This window comes from Contarinia nasturtii, unplaced genomic scaffold (assembly GCF_009176525.2).
Source record: "Contarinia nasturtii isolate CC-2019 unplaced genomic scaffold, AAFC_CNas_1.1 Cnas_scaffold_2678, whole genome shotgun sequence".
In the NCBI taxonomy this organism is placed as follows: domain Eukaryota; kingdom Metazoa; phylum Arthropoda; class Insecta; order Diptera; family Cecidomyiidae; genus Contarinia; species Contarinia nasturtii.
The window spans coordinates 1,554,535-1,575,977 of record NW_022199997.1 but is presented as its reverse complement, the minus strand read 5'-3'; the positions used below and the strand labels follow the sequence as shown (position 1 = coordinate 1,575,977).

Genomic DNA, 21,443 nt, shown 5'->3' with positions numbered 1-21,443 from the left:
ATTATTACAAAATAGTTCCAGGTCTGGATTATAACCATTTTTGAAATAATTCTCACGCAGTCCGTTGACAATGTGCCGAAATTTATCGGGCTGTTGATCTTTCAATGCAAACGAAACTGCGTGGAATTTTTCCAAGTTCTTTCATCACCAAAAGAACGTGTTGAACAGTCAAATCGTCTTTGTTTATCATTTCGTAACCTCTTTCCGACACATCTTGAAGAAACAAACACTCGAATGGCGCATCATCAAGTGATTTATAGCACTGAGTGTATTCGAAAAATCCATCGGTGCTAACGATTATGTTTCGTGACACTTGAAACTCACGGAAATACGGTAGAACCTTTGATGAATATTTTCAGTTTTAAGCAGATTCATGTTTAATGTTTATACCGTCGTACTATTTTGATTATTGTAGGCAAGGCAATTGTATTATTTCATTTTGAGAATTGATTATGTTCGATATACACAATGTGGAATATTAAATATATTGTAATTATTCGCACTTAATACTTTGGCATCCAACCAAAGTCTGTAAACACCACAATTTTGTATGATTAAATGGAATTAAGGGCCACTGAAAATAAACGCTTGTAAGATTTACTAATGCACATGGAATGAAGAAAAAAATGAATGAATCAATTTTTGAATATTGGCTCGTTGGTTTCATTCCGCAAGTAATTTCAAAAGCAATGCAAAAAGTAGGAGTCCCGTTAGGCAATAAACGCCTGAATTTAGTCTAAAAACTTTCTATACATATGTTACTTTATCAAAGAAAACAATATTCAACTCCTTGATTGGTTGTTTCCATTTCGTCGGGAAACCAATATATAATATTACCATGATATCCTCTTCTGATATAGAAACTTTTAAAAGGCATACAAAATTATTCATATTGAGTTTTCTTGTTTTGATTGAATAAAATCAATCCTTTTGTGAACGGATTGAAAGAAAAACGCATCCAAATTTACAATATTTCAAAGAATTTTTGGTCGACATTTTGCAGAAAATCAAATTTTCGGTTTTTCAAAATATCACTTCACAATTTACCTGTTCATTCTTCATTGATAATTATGAATGATCTCAATTTTATTCATATTAATCTAATTTTATTGTTTTTCCTCTTTTTTTTTCAGAAGAACAGAGAAGTACATTTTTTCACCATAATTATTGCATTTAGCATTACATTTTTGTGCATAAATTGTATATATTTTGCATTATATGTGGTTTGTTGGGTACTGAGCCAATGTTTGTGATTTTGGTTTGCGACCGGGTTTTCTTGGTGGTAATTTGGTCCATACAGCTTTAATTTTCAACGCAGCCATTTTTCGTTCGTGTACCTTACGATGTTTTGTTAAATGATCAGACCTCGAAAAGCACTTGGGACACAAATCGCATTGGTAGGGCTTTATTCCGCTATGAGAACGACGATGCCGTGATAGTTCATCCGATCTGGAAAATTTCCATGTACAATTTGGCCAGCTGCACACATAAGGTTTATCTAAATGAAATCCATTTACAAAAATCATAAACTCAAATTAAGAATCTATAGCACAAAAATTAATTATTTGAATTAAATATATTACCTCCTATATGGCGCCTATTTAATTTTTTTTCGATGAAAGAAAAAAAAGTAAAAATATGAAATCAATAAAAAATATCCCCGTTTCAAAATGAAAACAATTCAAAATACTAATAGTTACCTGATATGTGCCTTAAGATGCCCAGCTTTTGCATAAACTTTCCGACAATCTCCATAGTTGCAAATAAATTCTTTTTCTTCGCCAACATTTGAATATTTTTTGCGATCGTGATTGTTAGAGTTTAAATGCTTTGATGCCGTTGGATTTGATGCAGTATTGATAGCGTCATAATGGGGTTGAAATGTCCGTAGGCTCGTGTCCAAGTGTTCGGAGGTCTCTTTCAGAAAATTCGTACAAGAATCATTGCAGTAAAATGTTCTTGCTGGCAAATCACACACATTAAAGGTTGTATCATCATACGGATGTTCATTGATTAAATTCTCCAAATTCAATTCCCAATCATTGTTGTTATTTGATTTATAGATCAAATCATCCAAATGGCCCTGCTTCCATTCATCCATATCGGTGATATACTTTTCTGTAATTGATCCTTGATCTGTTTCATTGCACGAATACTGATTGCTTGAACTAAATCCATCTGGAATAGTATTCAAATCATTGTAACAATAATTGTTGAATGAAGTAACTTGACACGGATCATAGGCTGAGTAATTGACTCTTTTGATTTCACTGTCCATATCATTTGCACAATTCCACTTTGACTGAACATCAAAATCGATTCGATTGTCCCACAAAAAAATATCATCTTGAAGATCAGTTGAGTACAATTGATGAAATTCACCGTTCGACAAAAAATCATCACCAAACACGTTGAATTCTTCCATTATTTATGCCAATTTATGAACCAGTTGCACTCTCAATGAATAAACTACAAATGAATATTCTACACGTACTCATTCAAGGCATATGGCTATATCCACTGAAATAATAATCAATTTAAAAAAAAACAAGTCCATTGGTATTTGTTATTTTACGGTTTTATCATTTTTTTTAACTTTCTGCTTATATGCAATGTGTCGATGTCAGTTTTTTTTCTCATCTATCATATTCAATTTGTGAGTGAATCCAATTTAAGATAAAGCATTTTGGGACGTCATCAAGCGTATAGAATATCAGGCATACGTTTGTCAAATGAAAATATAATCCGTTAACAAAAAAAAACATGAGCTATAATCGCCGCATCGTTATGATAAAAAACAAATCAATTTTCAGAATTATTATTTAGTTTGGTATCTCAACTGTCACTCGGTCAGATATTTACCATCATTTACGCACATAGATCGCACGCATATCTCTAAAAAACACGCATGATACAAATAAAACATACCAAAAGAAAACACCAACTAATTAATCAACGATTTTGTCAACATTTAGCCAAAAAAGGATTGCATTGGAAATTAGAAAAAAATACTCATCACAGTTTTGGCAAGTGCCTCGAAGAAAATACTCATTGGTCCTAAGGGAAGTCAATTACTCCTTTTTCCTTCTCATATTCGTCGATTTTTTGCATGATTTTGTACTTACGGTTAACCGTTCAACATTAATTATCAATTTATCTCGATTCGAGTAATAATAGTTCATCTTTGCACACTTTGATCGGTACCAGACAGTGTCAACCATCATTAGTACACCCTATGGAATTGATGGTGTCATATTTCAAACGATTGTATGTGTCAGCTAATTTTTAATGACGACAATTTTCAGTCTCTTTTATGATTCGTGTTCCTTCTCTGAACTAATTTCAGATGTAATGACAAATGTCGAAATGATAACAACCAAAAAATTGAACATCAATAGATTTGAACAGCCAAAAATATCAGAATATCATGTCAGAAAAATAAAACACATATCACTATATATTATAATCAAAAACCAAATATTTTCCATATTTATTTGACTTGAATTAAATTCGTCGATATACGAAATCAACCGAACAAAATGTTTGGTTTTGCGAATTCTACGAACTAAATGTTCGGACCATTCTCAATGGTATTTTTTTGTTGTTTATTAAAGAATGTGTTAAAGAAAAGAGAAAAAAATGATAAGTATTTGCGTTAATTTAATTGAACCAATCGTGTTCGTAAATGCTGCGTGTGCATATTTAAGCGCTTCTTCAGTCTAGGCCATCATCGTGAAGATCAGGTTTTTTTGGATTCGATGATGGTGGCGGTGGTGGTGGTGTGTTGAAATTAGGAAATCCACCTGGTGCTCCAAAGTTTGGTGGGAATCCGCCTGGGAATCCACCTGGAAAGCCGCCAGGAAAACCACCACCAGCTGCTGAAGCGTTTGGCATTTTATTTCCCATTGCCGAACCAACTTTTGAAATGATTTTCATGATTTTCGGATTCGATTGATATTTGACTACGTTTGCCGGATTGGTCATGACTGTAAATGTTCCAGAAAAATGTGAAAATAAAAATCAATTCGATCATACACAACGAAATGTTCATACTACTTACTGTCTTGGAAAGCAGCAGCTACTTCTGGATCTTTGAATGCATTCAATAAATCAGCCTGATCAAATTCCTCACCGTCGCCATGATTGGCGCCGGTGCTTTGTTCTTGACGTTTTTGCTCTTCGGCGGCCTTTTTATTTGCGTCTTGTGCACGTTTGATGCGTTCCAAACGATCACGATCGGCTTTTTCAGCTTTTTTACGTTCTTGTTTAATTTTGTGAGCCTCTAGTTTGTGTGCCTTTGGCTGAACTTCACGCAACCATTCGTCTGCTTCTTCGTCGAAATCAATTTTACAAGCTTGACGCAAGTCCTTGGCCGACGCTTCCCAGTCGCCAAGCAAACGATATGCCCGACCACGAAATTTGTACGCTGCTGCCGAATCACAATTCAATTCCAATGCTCGGGTACAATCACGAATGCATGCATTTGGCTTCTTCAACTTGAGATAGCATTGACCACGTTTTGCGTAGAATAAGGCATTTGTTGGATTCAATTGAATTGCCTTTTCGTAGCTGCTAACAGCGTCTTCATATCGTTGATCGCTGAAATAAGCCGCAGCCTCACCACGTTTTTCACTGGCTTGGTCACGTTCTTCGTCTGTTGGCTCTTTTGAGCCATCACCCATTGGTTGGGGAGGATCGTTATCTGGGTCAACACATCCATCGGTGTCAATGTCAACATCTGATTCCGGATCACTTTCTACCACTGGCTCTGGCTCAACTTTTGGCTCTTCACGTGGTCTAAATGTACGACAAACATTTATTGAAATTGTCATTCGAGTGATGTGCTTGTGTCAAATGTGTTATATTGAATTGTACTTACTTTTCATTGTCACCACTTGGGAAACCAAAATCAGTGGGCTCACCTACCGGCACGGTTCCACCAAGACTTTCAATGAACGTTTTGAAGAAGCTCAACTGTGGCAAATTCAGAAGTTTTGGATTCGTTGAGCAAAAATCAACGAAAAACTTCAGCTTATTTATTTCATCAGCACCAATCGGGCAAGACATGTTGGCGTATAATGGCTGTTGTGAACAAAAAATTAATGCAAATAAAAAATGCTGACCATTAGTATTCTTTTCACTATGGATAAATGATATAAATGACCGGCATGTTTTGGGTGTGTTGTTTTTTGACAGACAACAAAATTCATTACAGTTTCTAAAATTATTTGGATTTGTAGCGTAAAAATAGTCGTGCGTACTTACATTATGCTTGCTTAAAATTCAATTTAACAAATATGCGATGAAAACGAATGTTCTTAGTGAATTTCAAAGGAGTATGACTTCTTGTCTTGTGCCTTCTTCTTCTTCTTTGATTTGTGTCGTTGTTCTCGATGGATCTACGCATTATGGAAAAAAATAAAAACAAATACCTTAGCGACTGCAGCGCCAATCGTAATTTCGAATTCGAAAAAAGTGCACTGTCTGTCTTTGACACACCGTACTATTTGTCAAAACAATCTTCGCAACTTTTCAAATTCATTTATTTTATCAAACTTTCGATTTTTAAACAATAAACTTATTACAACAGATTAACGACTAGACATTTCAGTTAATTTTCAGATTCGTATCAAAAAATCCGTTAGCTGGAAATTTACTCAAATGATTTTCCAAGACTTTCGGAAACATAGCAAAGAATTTAAACCGTGAACCCATTTTTGTGGGTTCAGTTAACATGTTGTAGCCAGACTTGAGCGAATCCGCATCTTCTGGTGATGCCGCTTTCTCCATAAGAGTTGCAAGTCGCGCCTCACCTCCCATTCGATGGAGAAAGTCGCTCTGCTCAATTGGACCGAATGTTATGACGCGTTCATTTTGTTCCGCAACCGATTTGATGTGGGCAAAATTCACGTCAGCCGTTAAATCAGCAGAGCCTGGCTCCAATAGGGGATCATGCAATTTGTGATTCTTGAAGGCCTAACACAGAAAAGAGTTCAGTTGTTATTATAATGTGATAACCATCTAAGTGTAATCGAAAAGCGCTTACTCACTCTGAATGTATCACCCTTTTCACCGGAATGGCCATAGTCAATGATCAAGCCAATTCCTCCACATTCTTCAATGCGACCGGCCATAATGTCAACAGTTCTCTCAGTGTCCGCTGAATATTCGACATGTCGTGGAAGAGAGTTTTTATCAATCCACGGACGACTTAAAAACACACTCAACATCGGCGTCACCACATTCGACGATACAAATTGAAAACTGTTCTCCTTTGTTTTATCAACGTCTACCAAAATTTCGCGCCATTTGTCGTCATTTCGTTGAAACTGATGCACAGGAAGCGCATCGAAGAACTCATGTGCCAAATAAATAGAAAACGACTTTGGAACTTGTTCAAGTTCACGATACCAATAGATTTTAATTCCGGACACCGATTCACCTTTGCGATAATACGGCACAGAATCGAGGTCTTCTTTTTTTGTCTCAGCACTTTGGCAACAAAGACGTTTCGCTTGTAATTCACTCAAGTACGGGCTAATTTCAACGAGATGCAATGAAAACTGATTTGATAGGCCAAATTTAGCAAACACTCGGAGTATGTCTTGTGATAATGTTCCTCGACCCGGCCCAAGTTCAACTAAAAAATTTTAAAACAGAGCGATAACGTTAGATCTGAACAAGACAAAATACTTGATTCTACTCACCAATTTGCAAAGGACCTGGTGATCCACACTTTTGCCACTCTGACAAACACCAAATTGCTACAAGCTAAGAAAAAGTCTTTTTACCCAAACGGAATATTTTCATTTGAAATAATTTCAAATTCGATTGGTCTTACCTCAGCAAATATTTGACTGATTTCGGGTGATGTTATGAAATCTCCTTTTTCACCAAATACATCTTTTAGCATATAGTATCCACTGTTTGGATTTGTCAATACATGCTTCATATATTCAGCCACGGAAATGGGGCCGGCCGCTGAAATACGCGTCTTCAACACTTTTGAAAGTGAAACGTTCTTTTCGATGCTAGCCTTGGTTACAAACTCACTTTTATCCGGCCTATTCAATGTCGGTCTTTTGATCGGCTTGTAACAATAGTGTCGCAGATCACTTAAGCATTTTGTGTTTTGAAACACAATTCGTTGCAGACCCTGCATATTTCTAAAACAGCGGAAACCTTTTGATCTCGTAAGTTCGAGCTAACTTCTCATTTCCAAAACAAAAAGATTGAAAGAGGTTATGTTGAATGTCATAAGATATTGACAATCTACACAAAAACAACAGAGTGATGTTTGCGCTACATTCGAAAGATGGTTTTATTTCGAAATTTAAAAAAAAAAACGAAAAAGATAAAAACAATAAACAACAGCAAAGGTGAACAAAACGGAATTAGTTGGAGGAAGACGAAAAAAAAGAATTTTTTTTCATGCTAAATTTGAAAAAAAAATTGGCTTTTATTTCGGTATGCCGTAAATCACAACTTCATTCAAATCAAATTGTTGGGGCATTTATATGGAGATCCGTCTTTGCAGCAAAATTCTCGGCCGGCTGAGAAGTTCGTATTGACCCATGTTCCATTGCAATTTTGAACAAAGAGGTAGGCACGTTCTCTATACACATCACGATCAATGCTTCCGCACAGGATAACCGGCGAGTTTGGTAAATGTTTTGCAATCTGAAAGTAGACAATACACCGAACATTACTACACTGTTTACAAATTATTTCGATTGTTTTTATGCGCTGTGTGGAAATTAAATAAACAAACATAAAAAAATCACACTTACCGTTTCCAAACATTTGTTGGAGCACTGTTTGTGCCCCATTAGCGTGCATGGGACCATCGCATCTTGTTCATGCATCAATGTTGGTACTCCTACTGGTGGATCGGATGAGCCTTTCTTAAATTGACCACTGAGGAAAACGCCACAATTGCAGGCGGTTTGATTTACCACCGGAGTCAACTTCAGCGTGTCCATCGATGGCAAAAATGCTTTCAATTTATTCCACTCGGCATCCATGGCTTCTTTAACTGTGGGCGTCGCTGCAAGGCCAAGACCAAACAAGCAGCATACTTGAATCAAAATCACGATGCACTTCATAATGATCGCTTCAATGAAACTGACGTGTACGACGATGAAAGCAAACTGAATAAAAACTGCGTCCGACCAGCGGTATTTAAATGATTTTCAAACGATTTCCTATATCAAAGAAAAATACATTTGTTTTGACTTTGTTTATGGTATTTGCAACGTCGAATGAAAACATATCAGTCTATTCAACGAATAACACACATTTTTTTCCCGGAAGATTGTGCAAGGTTTTGCTATCCAAATATTTTGGTTTGTTCATATTTTTAGTTGAATACGGAAATAAACAGGAAATTATGAAGAAAAATTTGAAACACACAAATTATAATTTTTTGAATAGAACCAAATTTCGAAAAGAATATCGCATCGGGCAATATAATTCCATTTGATACAAGAACAGAACCATACCACAATGGCAGCATGTATATTGTTATATTGTGGAGACGCACGTTTGACAGATGTATAAAACGCATTTCCATTGCTAGCGGTAGTCAAATCGATTTCACAACAACATTTTTAACTTTTTCCCATCCAACAATAAAATTCAGTTGAACAAATTTATAAGACGCACAAAGATGATTATTCCAGTTCGTTGTTTTACCTGCGGAAAAGTGATTGGCAACAAATGGGAAGCATATTTGGGTTTGCTGCAAGCCGAATACACAGAAGGTGATGCTCTTGACGCACTTGGATTGAAACGATACTGTTGTCGGCGAATGCTGTTGGGTCATGTGGATTTGATTGAAAAATTGTTGAATTATGCACCATTGGAAAAATAAGTTGGCTTCATCAATCGTAAACTAGGTGTTAAACTATGTGAATAAGTAAGTATGGCTGTAGAGAGATTAATATTGTTTCCATGTTATCGTATCGGTGCTAATGCTGTTTTGCATATATATTCAATTTTAGGTAAATTTTAAGGACAACTGAAAGACGATGAAAGAATGATTCCGAAAGGAGGAAAAAGGCAGAATTCAGACCTTCGTCAAATTCCCATTGATTGTTTCTATTGAATCAACCCAATAAACGAAAATAATTCGAAATAAAACCTCAAAACACACGTGTTTAAATTATTTGTAGCATAAAGAGTGCTTTGATGGAAGTACACATGGCTTGGTATTAAAATAATGTTTATTAGCATCAGATAATTGAGAAAAATGATTCGACAAAAGCTGTTGGTTTCTCTCTCTCTCTCTCTCTCTCTCTCTCTCTCTCTCTCTCTTTCCTCTTCATTTTCTTACAATAAAGTGATAAGTTTTTTTCTATCGTTATCATCGATTCTTTGTGTTCAACATTAACAATTAGCTGTGACTGTTTAATGTCATTTCACTCTATTCACTCAATGGCCAAATTTTTTTTTTTGCAACTGTGTATACACTTAATACAATCAAAAGTCAACTTATTTTCACGTGAAAATGCATCTTCGTTTCCATATATTAAATAACAAAAAAAATGTTTGAAATTCATATTCTTTATTCCCATTCGGTTGTACCGGGCGGTTTTGAGGTCAAATCGTACAGAACACGTGTAATACCATCAATTCCACCAATCGCTCGCACCATTTTATCTATGACCTAAAATGAAAACCGAAAAATTAGTTTATTTGCTTCAGCTTTATTTATTATGAATGACATTCGATGACTTGTGTATACATACCGGTTGCGGTAATTTCTCTGAGCCAGGAACAACTGGTACACCGGTCATGAAATCGTTGGTATCGAATGGCCGTAGGACAATGGACCGAGAGCTCGATGGGATTCGATTTACTGGATCTCGATCAAAGTGGATCGGTATCAACACCACAGGCATTTGTGAAATTTTTGACATGCAACCGCTCGTATGCAAAATCTGTGTCAGAATATACGAAATGTTTTTTTTTATTGAAAATGAGATGAATCTCATCGCAATGGGTAAATCAAAAACAAACTTACCGTATTTGCTAAATGATCGGCTTGTCGCAATTGAGCCAAACTATATTGGCTAATTTTCGTTTCAGTAATATCGCTGATCGGGAATTGAACTGGACCACCGAAAATGTAGCAAACACGATTGATATTATGTAAAATTTTAGGGATAAGTTTGGCCAAAAATAGCATATCCTTCCAATCTGGTGTCTCTTCCGTGGATAAACCAAGAACATAACTGTAAGATCTGCAGTCACCTGCATGAATGAAAGAAAAAAAAGGACCAATTGCATAAGAATAGGTCTCAGATTGATTTCTTTGTGTACCATACAAAACTGATGCATACCCTGTACACCAACACTTCGAATTGGCAGTAAAGTGGCATTGATTTTCATTTTCTTTGAAATCTCTTCTAATGCCACTTGTTCATTTTTTGTGGTTGCATTCGTAACACGATTGAGTAGAGCATGATTTTTTTGTGACTTGGAATAGTATTCGGCAATCACACGTGCAATTACCTAAACGTATGACAAATGAATAAAATATGACACATTTCGATGGTGTGATTGAGTTGATTTACCTGAGTTTCGGCGAAATCTTTTTCCAAATATGGTTCGGATGCGCACAGAATTCGTATAGCCAAACCAGGACCGGGGAACGGATGACGATCAACTAAAGCGTCTGGCAAACCCAAATCACGGCCAAGTCTGCGCACTTCATCTTTATGGAAATCCTTTAATGGTTCAACAACTCGACCGGCCGCACGAAGTTGACGAACCAGCTCCGTATCATTGTGATGCGTTTTAATGGTATCAGCATTTTTGCTAACCAATTCAGATGCTGATTCAATAAGATCGGGTCTCAATGTGCCTTGTGCCAGGTATACATCTTTTGGGTCCAAATTCAATTCTCGCATCGTTTCATTTGCAATTTTCAAAAATGTATCGCCGATAATTTTACGCTTTTCTTCCGGATTTATTGCAAAGCAAAGCATTGGCGTTTCCGTATTGTACGTTGTATTGGCTTTTCTTACGGTTGTTGTTGCTTTAAAAAACTTGTAGAAACTAGTTTTCACAATAATCTCCAATCCCAGTCGATTGAGGGACTCTTCAACTTCTTTGCTTTCGTCCTTTCGCAGAAATCCTGTTGAATAATTTTTTTTCGATTTCCCATCAGGGAATTATGTTAATCAAATGTTCGAATTAATTTGGATGTTTTCTTTTTGTTAATTTACCGTTATCAATGTGAACAGCATGAATTTGATTTGGATTCAGTGCGCGTGTAAGCAAAGCGGCACATACAGTTGAATCAACACCACCACTGACCAAAACTAAGACTTTGCTCGATCCAACGATGTCACGAATGTATTTGATACAGCTCTCTTTACGGCATTCCATTGTGTAGCTTGGTACCAATCCACAAATTTTCATCAGAAAATTGTGCAACATTTGTTGGCCATTTGTAGTTATATCCACCTATAACAATGGACAGGGGTGGCATATAAACATGGACGCAATTCGAGTCATTCATACATAAGATGTGTATGGCATACATACCTCTGGATGAAATTGAACACCAAACACACGAAATTCCTCATTCCAAATAGAGGCGATTACATCGCTTTCAGACATTGCGGCAATCTTTAAACGATCGCCGGATTTGGTAATGCTATCGCCATGTGTTAGCAAAACTTGTTGTTGTTCGTCTAAATGGCTGTTGTTTAAAAAAAAAATAATAAAATAAAAATTGAATGAAATACAAAACAAATATGCTATAGCTCTGTGTATGTCATTTAATCTCATGATAGATAGTTTGTCCATGCTGGAGGTCATAGTAAACGGTGATAAGAAGAATCATAAGAATGATCAACATGTGTAATGCCTACGATGTAGCTTGATATTTTAAAAAACTTTGGCGAATATCAAGTTGTTCTCGAGCATTTGTATAATACATTAATCTGAGAGGTTTGTATCAGGGTCGACAATACGTTACTTTTTATTGAACCCCTTCTTTAGCCTCTGAACACGTTTTTCGCTTGTTTTTGTTGTTGTTGTAACTTAAAAATCTAAGCATATATTTTACTTACTCGAATAGTGGGCATTTTGTGTCAACTTTAACTTCTGTCGGTCCATCTTCACGTACATCTTTTCTTTCAATTTCACCGCCAAATTCTTTTGCAATGACTTGCATACCATAGCATATCCCTATATGAAAACAATGACACAAAAGAAAATTTCAATTAAGACATTTGTATCTTAGTATGCATGCACGATTATGACAAGTCACTATTTTCTCCCATATAATTGAATCACTCCATCAAATCAAATATTATGAATAATACAAACCAAGTATTGGTATGCCCAATTTGAAAATGTCAGCATCATACTGCGGTGCACTATCGTCATAAACACTGTTTGGTCCGCCCGATATAATGATTGATTTATAATCACGCAGTTTTGATGCTTCTATGTCAAGCGGTAATATTTCCGATAAAACATTTAGCTCTCGAACACGTCTGTCGATCACCTGTGATTTCATACATATTCATCGAATAGTTAAATAATATTCGACCCATATCCGAAAATGTGTAAAAAAAAAATTACATTGTACACAATGAATTTACCTTTCCATACTGTGCTCCAGCATCTAAAATAGCGACAGAACTAACTTTATCCATTATAATTTAATTGTTTTTATTCTCTGAAAATGTTCACACTTTCACTGTTGCACGTTTTTCGACCAAATCTATGGCTTTCTTTTTATTTATCCAAACAAATTTAATCCGACTTTTGGAAATTTAATGGAAAAAGCAATTCGGAACAAAAGCGGAAAAATGATTATTATAATGACGAAAAGTCGCGAATGCCAATATAATAGTGCTATTTCTGTATACTACTTCAGTCGAAAATAACCAAACTTTTTTTTCCGTGATGTGTTTGTCACAAATGCGCAAAACGGTAACGATTTATCCCATTATTTCTCACTCACTCTTATTTTGAATGGGTTCGTTCAATTCACCATGTTCATACATCTGCATGTATTCCATGCTCTGTATGTGTGTGAATATAAAAATACCATTGTTTATCATGTTTGTCTGTCAAACATTTAATTTTAACTCAAAATAAACTTTGCTGCTCGCACCATCGAAAACGACCGAAAATACAAGCAAAACAATATTGCATTCCTAGATTCGCTTGCAAAGCATTAAATTTGATCTCAACCATCTAAGGAATGTATTATGGCTGGCTTTGTAGCTGTTCATACGGGTAAGTGAATTTTTGGCGCAAATCATATCATCTATATTGCTGATTTGAATTATCAAATATAAAAAAAATGGTATGACATTTTTAGGGGCCGGAAATTGTGTAAATGAAACCAAATATAAAAAAATTTGCAAGGAATCATGTGAGGTTGCAATATCTGTACTAAAATCAGGCGAAACAGCACTGGGTGCGTGTGAAGCAGCAATAGTAGCATTAGAAAATTGTGGATATACTAATGCAGGCTACGGTTCAAATCTAACATGGGACGGACGAATTGAATGCGAAGCATCAATAATGGATGGGACAACACGACATTTTGGCGCATGTACGAATCTCTCGAAAGTCAAAAATCCAATTCGATTGGCACGAATATTGTGTGAACGGCAATCGAAATTACTCTCAATGGATCGAATACCGCCGATGATTTTAAGTGGCGAAGGCGCTGTTAACTATGCCAAAGACGTAAATTTACCAATTGTAAATGAAGAGGATATGGTTTCGAACAAAGCACGCAAAACATATGAGCATTACCAGCGAAATATCGAACAATATGAAAATACGTTTAACGTTAAAGTAACGCCATTAGATACGGTGGGCGCTGTTGTTGTTGATGCATTTGGCAATTGTGCGGCTGGTTGCAGTTCGGGTGGATTGATTTTAAAACTATCGGGCCGTATTGGTCAAGCCGCATGTTACGGTGCTGGATGTTGGGCATCGAAAGACAAAAACAAATCGTATGCCACATGCACCACCGGTAATGGCGAATATCTGATGCGAACATTGCTAGCCCGTGAAATTGTATCGAATTTGAAAAATGACCAATTCTCAATTCAATCATTGTACAATACATTCAAGAATGACTTCCTTGAGTCACCATTTTTAAAACATTTGGATGAAATTTATGGTGGTGCCTTAACACTTGTGTATGACTCCGATTCGGGCGATGGTGAACTTTTATGGAGCCACACAACACAGTCATTTTGCATTGGACACATGAGTACAAAACAAAAATCGCCACGTGTAAGTGCGGATGTTAAATAATATTCATTGATAAGATTTACAAAAATTTTCCTTTTTTGCATTTTAGTTTGTGTTTTCAACGCTACCAGACAACAAAAAACAAGGCAAATCGATCGCAGTTCAAAGTCAACCATTCAAAGTGCCAATATAATGTATACATTTGTTTATTATTTATTATTTGATCAATGTTTTGACTATCAATTACATATTTATATATTAAAACATTAAAAAATGACAATTAAATGCCCCATAATAATCAACACAACATAAGCATTACATGTGGTCTTTCTTCTTTCTCCCCCTTTTAATATTGGTATACGCCGAACACGGTAACTATGCAAATTATAGTTTCAGATTTGTATTGTTCTGATACTTTGCTATCACAACTGGCGTCCCAGTGACATCGTGCTATATAACGGCTGCCAGCTCCAGTCTGTTCTGCCAACATTGTTTGGACAATATGTTTATAACGAGGAATCTCTAGACTCTTAATTCGCATATTAATGCCATCAACAATTTGACGACACCAAGCACCAACCTCACTGCATGTGTATTCCTTTCCTGTGAAAAATCCAAATCAAATCAAAATAGTACACATTATGATTTGCATTACGAAGATGCAAAAGACAAAAAGGTATAACTCACCATCGAGTGTTTGAAGTAGAATTTCATTGATAATTTCTCGAATGCTTGCTATTGGAAATGAATTTCCAATGCTGGGACGAATTTGATATTGGTTGATCGAATCATTGTTTAGTTTTTCGGACGCCACTTCTTTTTCGGTTGATTTTTCATCTTTCTGTTGTGTATGCGACATACTTAATTCCGTCACTAATTAATTTTTTCGTTTAAATTGTGATTATTGAATGGAATTTTTATATTGACATTATTAATTTTTGTTTGTTGGTTCGATTGTTATGGTCACCGCATTATTTTGAAAGCCGTAAACAAAATGCATTTCAAAACGTTCTCTAGCGTTGTCACAATTGCCTGTCAAAAGTATAAACGTCAAATGTTTGTGACAATGTGAAAAATGGCGATTGCTATAGTGTTTGTGTGTTAGTCGGCGTTCTTCAATTTCATCATTGTTCACAATATCATTGTACAAAAGTATATCGCAAGTGTTCCCGCAAAGAAATTACCGATATTTCGAAATAGCAAAAATGGTCGAAAATAATGGAATTGAATTGACGGAAGACGAAGCTGAATTGTACGATCGTCAAATTCGTCTTTGGGGTTTGGATTCACAAAAACGTATTCGTGCCGCACGTATACTGATTTGCGGTTTGAATGGTTTGGGTGCTGAAGTTGCGAAAAATATCATTTTGTCTGGTGTCAAGTCAGTGGCATTGTTGGACGACAAATTGGTGAGCCAAAGTGATTTTTGTTCGCAGTTTTTGGTTTCGCACGACAGCATTGGACAGAATCGTGCCGAAGCGTCACTATTCCGTGCTCAAGCATTAAATCCGATGGTTGAAATCGTCGTAGATAAGGAAAATGTGTGCGAAAAGCCCGATGAATATTTCCATCGTTTCGACGTTGTCATTCTGATTGAAGTACCGTCATCAATTTTGGTTCGTGTTGACAACATTTGCCGTTTGCAAGGCATCAAATTTTTCTGCGGTGACGTTTGGGGCATGAATGGATACTCTTTCACCGATTTGCAAGAGCATGAATTTGCTGAGTAAGTATACATTTTTGTAATGGAAACATTTTGCAACTTTTACTAATCAAATTGGTTGTTTTTGCAGAGAAATCACGAAATACAAGGTTTTGTCGGAAGAAAATCAAAAGCAAAAACGTGAAACCGTCAAATCGAACATCAAACGAACATTGGCATTCCCACCACTACAAGATGTGTTCGATTTTGATTTCAATGCACCATTTTTCACACGAAAATTGAAACGAACTGGTCCTGCATACGTCACCACAAAGATTTTGCAACGTTTCCGTGATACTGAAAAGCGTGATCCAAATCCAGCAACTCGAAATGATGACTTGCAAAAATTGTTCGCCATTCGCGATGAAATCGCCAAAGGCTTGGTCCCAGACTCAGCTTTCGTCCATGTTTTCGCACAAGTCTCACCGGTGGCAGCTATCGTTGGCGGCGAACTGTCACAAGAAGTGATCAAGGCTGTTTCACAAAAAGAACCACCACATTTGAATGTATTCCTATTCGATCCAGTCAAATGCTGCGGATTCGTTGAACCGATCGCTGTCTAGGCCGTATCAATTATCAATATCCATATAAGATACAGCATATTCATAACTATTCATATTATGTATTTCAGTGGAGCAGTTGATCGTCTCTTCTGAATTTATTTCTAACAAATATCTTTGATTCTCAGAATAAAACAAAAACTTTTCATATTTCAAATAAAATACAAATCATTTGATTGTTGGCCAATTTAAATAAAATCTCTTAACAAATGAAAAAAAGCATTTATTGCCAGAAGTCACAAATGAAACAAAATAATAGCATTACTGTTCTGAAAATGAACAAAACAAAATTATCTTAATATGTGAAATAATCGTCTCTATTTTTTTAGTTTAAAACAATATGGGATTCTAGCCAATTCGGTGTGGAAATATTTGCAATGGAAAAGAAAAGCAAAATTTATCGTTAGCAAAAGGAATAAAAATTCCATTGATTTAATATAACAGTTATTGATTAAAATTGCAAAGGAATCCCATACGAAAATATTGTCTTTGTAAAGTTTGAAATAAAAAAAAATAACAAATTAAGAGAAGAAATGTTAAAGTTTTCATCCTTTTTACCTTTATTTACATTTACATTTCTCTATCTTTCTCTCTCTCTCTGAATTCGTAAGTACTGAAAAAAATGATTGAGTTTGAGAAAGGAAAGCACATTTTTTTTAAATTTTATACAGTTTATTCATGTATATATAATAAGTAAAAAACACTTCTTTGGAAGGTTTCACTGTGACGCAATACTGCACATCAAAACTGAAAATGATCTGATATAAATTTTCAGTGACGCTTGCAATCAAATACACAAACAATTTTTATAATTTTTATATAATCATCATAATCGTCAATTCCTAAGAATTTTTTCGTGAACAAAGTTCATATACAACGATCGATGCAATTACCGTTTGATTCAACGACAGTGGAAATGGAAACGAAAGAGGTAAAATTGGCCAGGTTTATGAAGTACTATTTGCATGTGTTAGAGAAAAAACAATGTGTCGAAAAAATGTTTTTGGAAAATTTTTCTATACATTCTTCTTTCTCTAACACATGCAAATCATATGCATATGATTTTGGAACAGTGGTAATGCGAATGTTTCATTGCCATGATTTGCTGTACCAAGCATTGAAGGTAAACACTTTTTTTATACTTCTCAATTTGAAAATTAACCTAATTTGAATAAATGTATTTATAGATCTTTAGATATGGCTGGAGATTTCGTCTTCGTAGATCCAATTTTGGTTTCTAAGATCGCATAAATAATATTCATGGTTAACAACCGAATTACTGTCACTGGCACAATAGTTAATACATACTTCATCATTGCCTCCATCGTTGGATTCACCACTGCAAAAGGCAGCTTTTTGATTCGGGCTTATGCTTAGCACCGGTCTATAACTTATTGTTTGGAGCGCAGATACGTGCCCGATACATTTTGTGTGGATTCACTTTGTTCATAGCATCGGCTGGATTGTATGGTGGAAATTTAATCAAACGTGGATCAATCATGGCAGATGGATCAATGAAATTCGATATTGGCATATTATTATCGGAAAATGTATTCAATATTACGGCATTCCTGACAAACTGAGTTTTGTAACCAAAATGTCAATTCTCAATGGTTTCATACGTGTCTTGTTCCAACGGGGATATACAGCAAATAAGTGGCGTTTGTGCTCGGCCACCAAATGAATTCTTCAATAATCTCGTTAGCATTGTCTCTTCGTAATGATTCGTCAATAAATTTCGTTTATTTTCCAGCATCGTCGGATCACACAATGAAATCATAATTCTCTCGAACATCCGCAGTCCCGGATCTTTTGGCACACTAATTTCCTCGTTAAATTCATTTACAATTCGTTGAGTTCCCGATCAATCGCATAAGCTGGCCCATAGACGATGCTGAAGTAAACCATCTGGACTGACCCATTGTGCGTTCGGTCTGTATTTTGATTTGCAAAACCAATTCGTAACAAATGAAATGCTAGGGGGAGATTGCGAAACAACTTCGCAAAAGAATATAAACAAATATATACGAATATGCCACCAATATATTCCAATATACTTAACAAAATACTCTAGCTAACATATTAGAGTATTACTCTAGTTACTTAAACGACTCATTGTAAAAATATTATTGAAAAGAAAATGTTTTAATAAAAAACCGAAAAAATGGTTTTTTCTTGATTTGTATAATTAAAAAAATCTTTTATTTTATTTTTTTATTTTTTATTTTTATTTTCAATAATATATATTTTTACAATATGTACTCTAGCAAGTACTTGTACTCTAGTATTTACAAGAGTATTTTGTATAATATATTGGTGGCATATTTGAAAAAAGTGGTTTCATATTCGTATACGAATATAAACCAATGTGTCGCAAATATTTGTCAATAAATTGCGACTATATACACGCAATATCCCCCTAGATGAAATGTATCATTCAGATTATTGCATTGAATAATTCGGCCACCCAAAATATCGTGAATTTCATTTACTTCAATCCATGCAATATTCACTGAAAAACGGCACCCACTCGGTCGTTTCGATAGCTGTAAAAAACCAGTTCCATACATGCAATACGTTTTCCTGTGGAACTTTGTCCGTATGATGATCGGTTGTACGGTATTGCGATAAATAAATTCTTGTGAACATCCATAGGGCAGAACATGTCGTATTTTAAACGATGATTTTCACTATCCAATGGATAATCTTCATTAAGACGAAATCTTGTTACTTCCACCAAACCAACCCCACCCTCATCGATACCTGGCTGGCAAACATTTGACAAAATATCACCACATTGTTTTGAATTATCATCGATACATTTCGGAAATGTTTCCACTCAACACAATTCATTAGGGTAGAGTTGAAAAATGCGCACAGCTTCTTGAAGTGGTATTTCCATCTTGACGAAGTCGATTTTTATTGCTTTTCATGAACACAGACGATTGTTTTTTATCTAGACACTAATAAATGTGGTTTCTTATTTATTCATTTCGTCATTGCTTTTCTAGAGTAGAAATAATACGGTCTTATTAGAAATGATGTGCAATTGATGAGGTTTTAGATGATTTTTCATTGAAAAAAATGTAAAGAAATCGAGAAAAAAATACAAAAATATTACTTACCTTTCGTCTTGAGGTACAAATAAATGATGATTTACAAACAAATAAAAGAGAATTTTTTTTTATATATTTGTTTCATTTATTAACAAACATTTGTTTATTTGCATTAATTTTATACGTTTAACGTTGCTATATAATTACAAAAATTAAAGCAAATAAACGAAGGTTTTTGTTAATAAATGATGTAATATATCGAAAAAAATGTATTTTTTATTTTTGTTCTAGTACTTTTGAGCAGTACTGTATCTCAGACATTATCCTTAATTTACCATTCAAAATTGAGAATATGTTTTTGATACGTTTAAATACTTTTGAGTATATTTAGTATTTTAGTACTTATTTTCCCCATGAATCTCTTTGAATCTCTATTATCTTACAATAATCAAATAATTTCAAAAGACGACAGTTCAAATGTTCCAATTTAAAATGATAGATTTTATTCAGACAATTCAAATTAATTCTTTTTGTATCCACAAAATTTAGTCAGACCAGAATGCTCTTATATTTCTTATGGAATCAATGTATCTGGACTTTTTTATTTCTTAAAAAAATTCTATGTAGGATAATATTGAGGATTCCATTCAATCGAATCCGCGCGTCTCATTTCGATCAAGCTCAAATTTGTTTCTCCGTTTCTGGTCGTCCATTTTGTAGCCAAGAAGACATCATCACGCGTATAAATGGTTATTTTTCGAGCTCCGATCAACATGGCGCGTTCTGCATTCAACATTGCCAAATTCAAAACTACACCTCTGCTTCCAGGTATGAATTTGATTTTGTTCAAATTTGGTGAACGACGAATGAATGGCATAATGTGATCGATGCTAGCCTGAACAATGTAAAGACGTTCGAGTTTTGTCAGGCCATTTGCAAAAATCTCCATATCCTTGGCATAAATTGCATTCATAATGATTAATTCTCTCAGATTGGTCAATTGAGGTAACCACAAATTAAAACTCTCAAAAAACCACGAAATGCACAATAATTCGAGACCTTTGAGTGAAAGTAATGAAGTGCCCAACTTTTCATCAACTTTATCGATGTAAATGTATAGACGCTTATAGAAGCCTTGTTCATGTAGTCCATTTAATAATTCTAAAGGTGTTTTCGATGTCCGCTTCCTATTTGACCAATACGTTGAGTTAAAATCTTTGACTTCCAATACATTCAAATTTACGTTGGAATTTAAAAATATATCACCGTTGTCCCAAAAAAAAATTAAATTTGTTGAGAATCTCTGCACATTTGGATTACGTACGAAAAACTCACGTAGCTCCTTAAATGCCGAAGAAACACGGGGGATCAATTCTAAACGTTCAAGCTTGGGATATTCTTGTAATAGCCAGTCGCAGGTACTGACATCCGAATTTTGAAAATAAAACTCCTTCAAATTCTTTCAATCCATCAAATAGCAAAAGTCACCATGCGAACAATTACGGTATTGCAATATTTCCAGTTGAGGCAACAACTGTTTAATATGATCAATTCTTCCGTTATCAATATGTATGCCCTCAAGACTAATGCGTTTAGTTGACTCAAGTTCACTGCTATGCGATTGAATGTATTTAAGTATAACGTGCTGATCTTTATAACTAGAAATGCACGGCATGAACTTATTGAAACCAGATATTGGAGTGCGTTTAAATAAACGATTGTTGTGCCGATAATAGATGTAAATTTTATCTTTTTCGCAGAAAATTTCACCCGATGAATGATTTTCTTTGAAATATTCGCCGGCCACTTTGTTCATCCGCTTGCATGTTTGACCGATTGAATACAAGTCCTTAACGTCCAAATATTCAAATATTTCATCGAAGCAAT

General features: G+C 35.1%; 9 protein-coding genes across 9 annotated transcripts; 3 read left to right on the top strand and 6 right to left on the bottom strand.

Moving 5' to 3' along the window:
• Positions 1-1,164: 1,164 nt before the first annotated feature.
• On the bottom strand, positions 1,165-2,484 carry LOC116348875 (zinc finger protein 454). Its single transcript, XM_031780059.1, has 3 exons — positions 1,701-2,484; positions 1,584-1,597; positions 1,165-1,498 (listed from the first exon to the last, which is right to left on the bottom strand). The coding sequence occupies exons 1-3, from the start codon at positions 2,423-2,425 to the stop codon at positions 1,215-1,217; spliced, it is 1,023 nt and encodes a 340-aa protein (XP_031635919.1). The 5' UTR covers positions 2,426-2,484; the 3' UTR covers positions 1,165-1,214.
• A 972-nt stretch (positions 2,485-3,456) lies between these two features.
• Positions 3,457-5,393, bottom strand: LOC116348776 (hsc70-interacting protein 1-like). Its single transcript, XM_031779888.1, has 4 exons — positions 5,266-5,393; positions 4,880-5,082; positions 4,061-4,797; positions 3,457-3,986 (listed from the first exon to the last, which is right to left on the bottom strand). The coding sequence occupies exons 2-4, from the start codon at positions 5,065-5,067 to the stop codon at positions 3,715-3,717; spliced, it is 1,197 nt and encodes a 398-aa protein (XP_031635748.1). The 5' UTR covers positions 5,068-5,082; positions 5,266-5,393; the 3' UTR covers positions 3,457-3,714.
• Positions 5,394-5,525: 132 nt separating this feature from the next.
• Positions 5,526-7,361, bottom strand: LOC116348775 (protein arginine methyltransferase NDUFAF7 homolog, mitochondrial). Its single transcript, XM_031779887.1, has 4 exons — positions 6,842-7,361; positions 6,708-6,771; positions 6,051-6,640; positions 5,526-5,976 (listed from the first exon to the last, which is right to left on the bottom strand). The coding sequence occupies exons 1-4, from the start codon at positions 7,160-7,162 to the stop codon at positions 5,608-5,610; spliced, it is 1,344 nt and encodes a 447-aa protein (XP_031635747.1). The 5' UTR covers positions 7,163-7,361; the 3' UTR covers positions 5,526-5,607.
• A 74-nt stretch (positions 7,362-7,435) lies between these two features.
• LOC116348777 (follicle cell protein 3C-1) lies at positions 7,436-8,163 on the bottom strand. Its single transcript, XM_031779889.1, has 2 exons — positions 7,791-8,163; positions 7,436-7,680 (listed from the first exon to the last, which is right to left on the bottom strand). Exons 1-2 carry the CDS (start codon positions 8,103-8,105, stop codon positions 7,492-7,494), a joined length of 504 nt encoding a protein of 167 aa, XP_031635749.1. The 5' UTR covers positions 8,106-8,163; the 3' UTR covers positions 7,436-7,491.
• A 351-nt stretch (positions 8,164-8,514) lies between these two features.
• On the top strand, positions 8,515-9,149 carry LOC116348840 (DNA-directed RNA polymerases I, II, and III subunit RPABC5). Its single transcript, XM_031779999.1, has 2 exons — positions 8,515-8,917; positions 9,003-9,149. Exon 1 carries the CDS (start codon positions 8,669-8,671, stop codon positions 8,870-8,872), a length of 204 nt encoding a protein of 67 aa, XP_031635859.1. The 5' UTR covers positions 8,515-8,668; the 3' UTR covers positions 8,873-8,917; positions 9,003-9,149.
• Positions 9,150-9,290: 141 nt separating this feature from the next.
• On the bottom strand, positions 9,291-12,899 carry LOC116348854 (GMP synthase [glutamine-hydrolyzing]). The gene is made up of 10 exons (XM_031780026.1): positions 12,621-12,899; positions 12,343-12,523; positions 12,084-12,201; positions 11,554-11,710; positions 11,232-11,472; positions 10,578-11,140; positions 10,344-10,515; positions 10,025-10,254; positions 9,750-9,941; positions 9,291-9,667 (listed from the first exon to the last, which is right to left on the bottom strand). The coding sequence occupies exons 1-10, from the start codon at positions 12,672-12,674 to the stop codon at positions 9,566-9,568; spliced, it is 2,010 nt and encodes a 669-aa protein (XP_031635886.1). The 5' UTR covers positions 12,675-12,899; the 3' UTR covers positions 9,291-9,565.
• A 164-nt stretch (positions 12,900-13,063) lies between these two features.
• LOC116348762 (threonine aspartase 1) lies at positions 13,064-14,538 on the top strand. The gene is made up of 3 exons (XM_031779872.1): positions 13,064-13,263; positions 13,349-14,280; positions 14,348-14,538. Exons 1-3 carry the CDS (start codon positions 13,236-13,238, stop codon positions 14,429-14,431), a joined length of 1,044 nt encoding a protein of 347 aa, XP_031635732.1. The 5' UTR covers positions 13,064-13,235; the 3' UTR covers positions 14,432-14,538.
• Positions 14,414-15,251, bottom strand: LOC116348763 (dynein light chain Tctex-type-like). Its single transcript, XM_031779873.1, has 2 exons — positions 14,926-15,251; positions 14,414-14,841 (listed from the first exon to the last, which is right to left on the bottom strand). The coding sequence occupies exons 1-2, from the start codon at positions 15,095-15,097 to the stop codon at positions 14,585-14,587; spliced, it is 429 nt and encodes a 142-aa protein (XP_031635733.1). The 5' UTR covers positions 15,098-15,251; the 3' UTR covers positions 14,414-14,584.
• A 67-nt stretch (positions 15,252-15,318) lies between these two features.
• LOC116348778 (SUMO-activating enzyme subunit 1) lies at positions 15,319-16,692 on the top strand. The gene is made up of 2 exons (XM_031779891.1): positions 15,319-15,964; positions 16,032-16,692. Exons 1-2 carry the CDS (start codon positions 15,444-15,446, stop codon positions 16,501-16,503), a joined length of 993 nt encoding a protein of 330 aa, XP_031635751.1. The 5' UTR covers positions 15,319-15,443; the 3' UTR covers positions 16,504-16,692.
• The last annotated feature ends 4,751 nt before the right edge of the window (positions 16,693-21,443 follow it).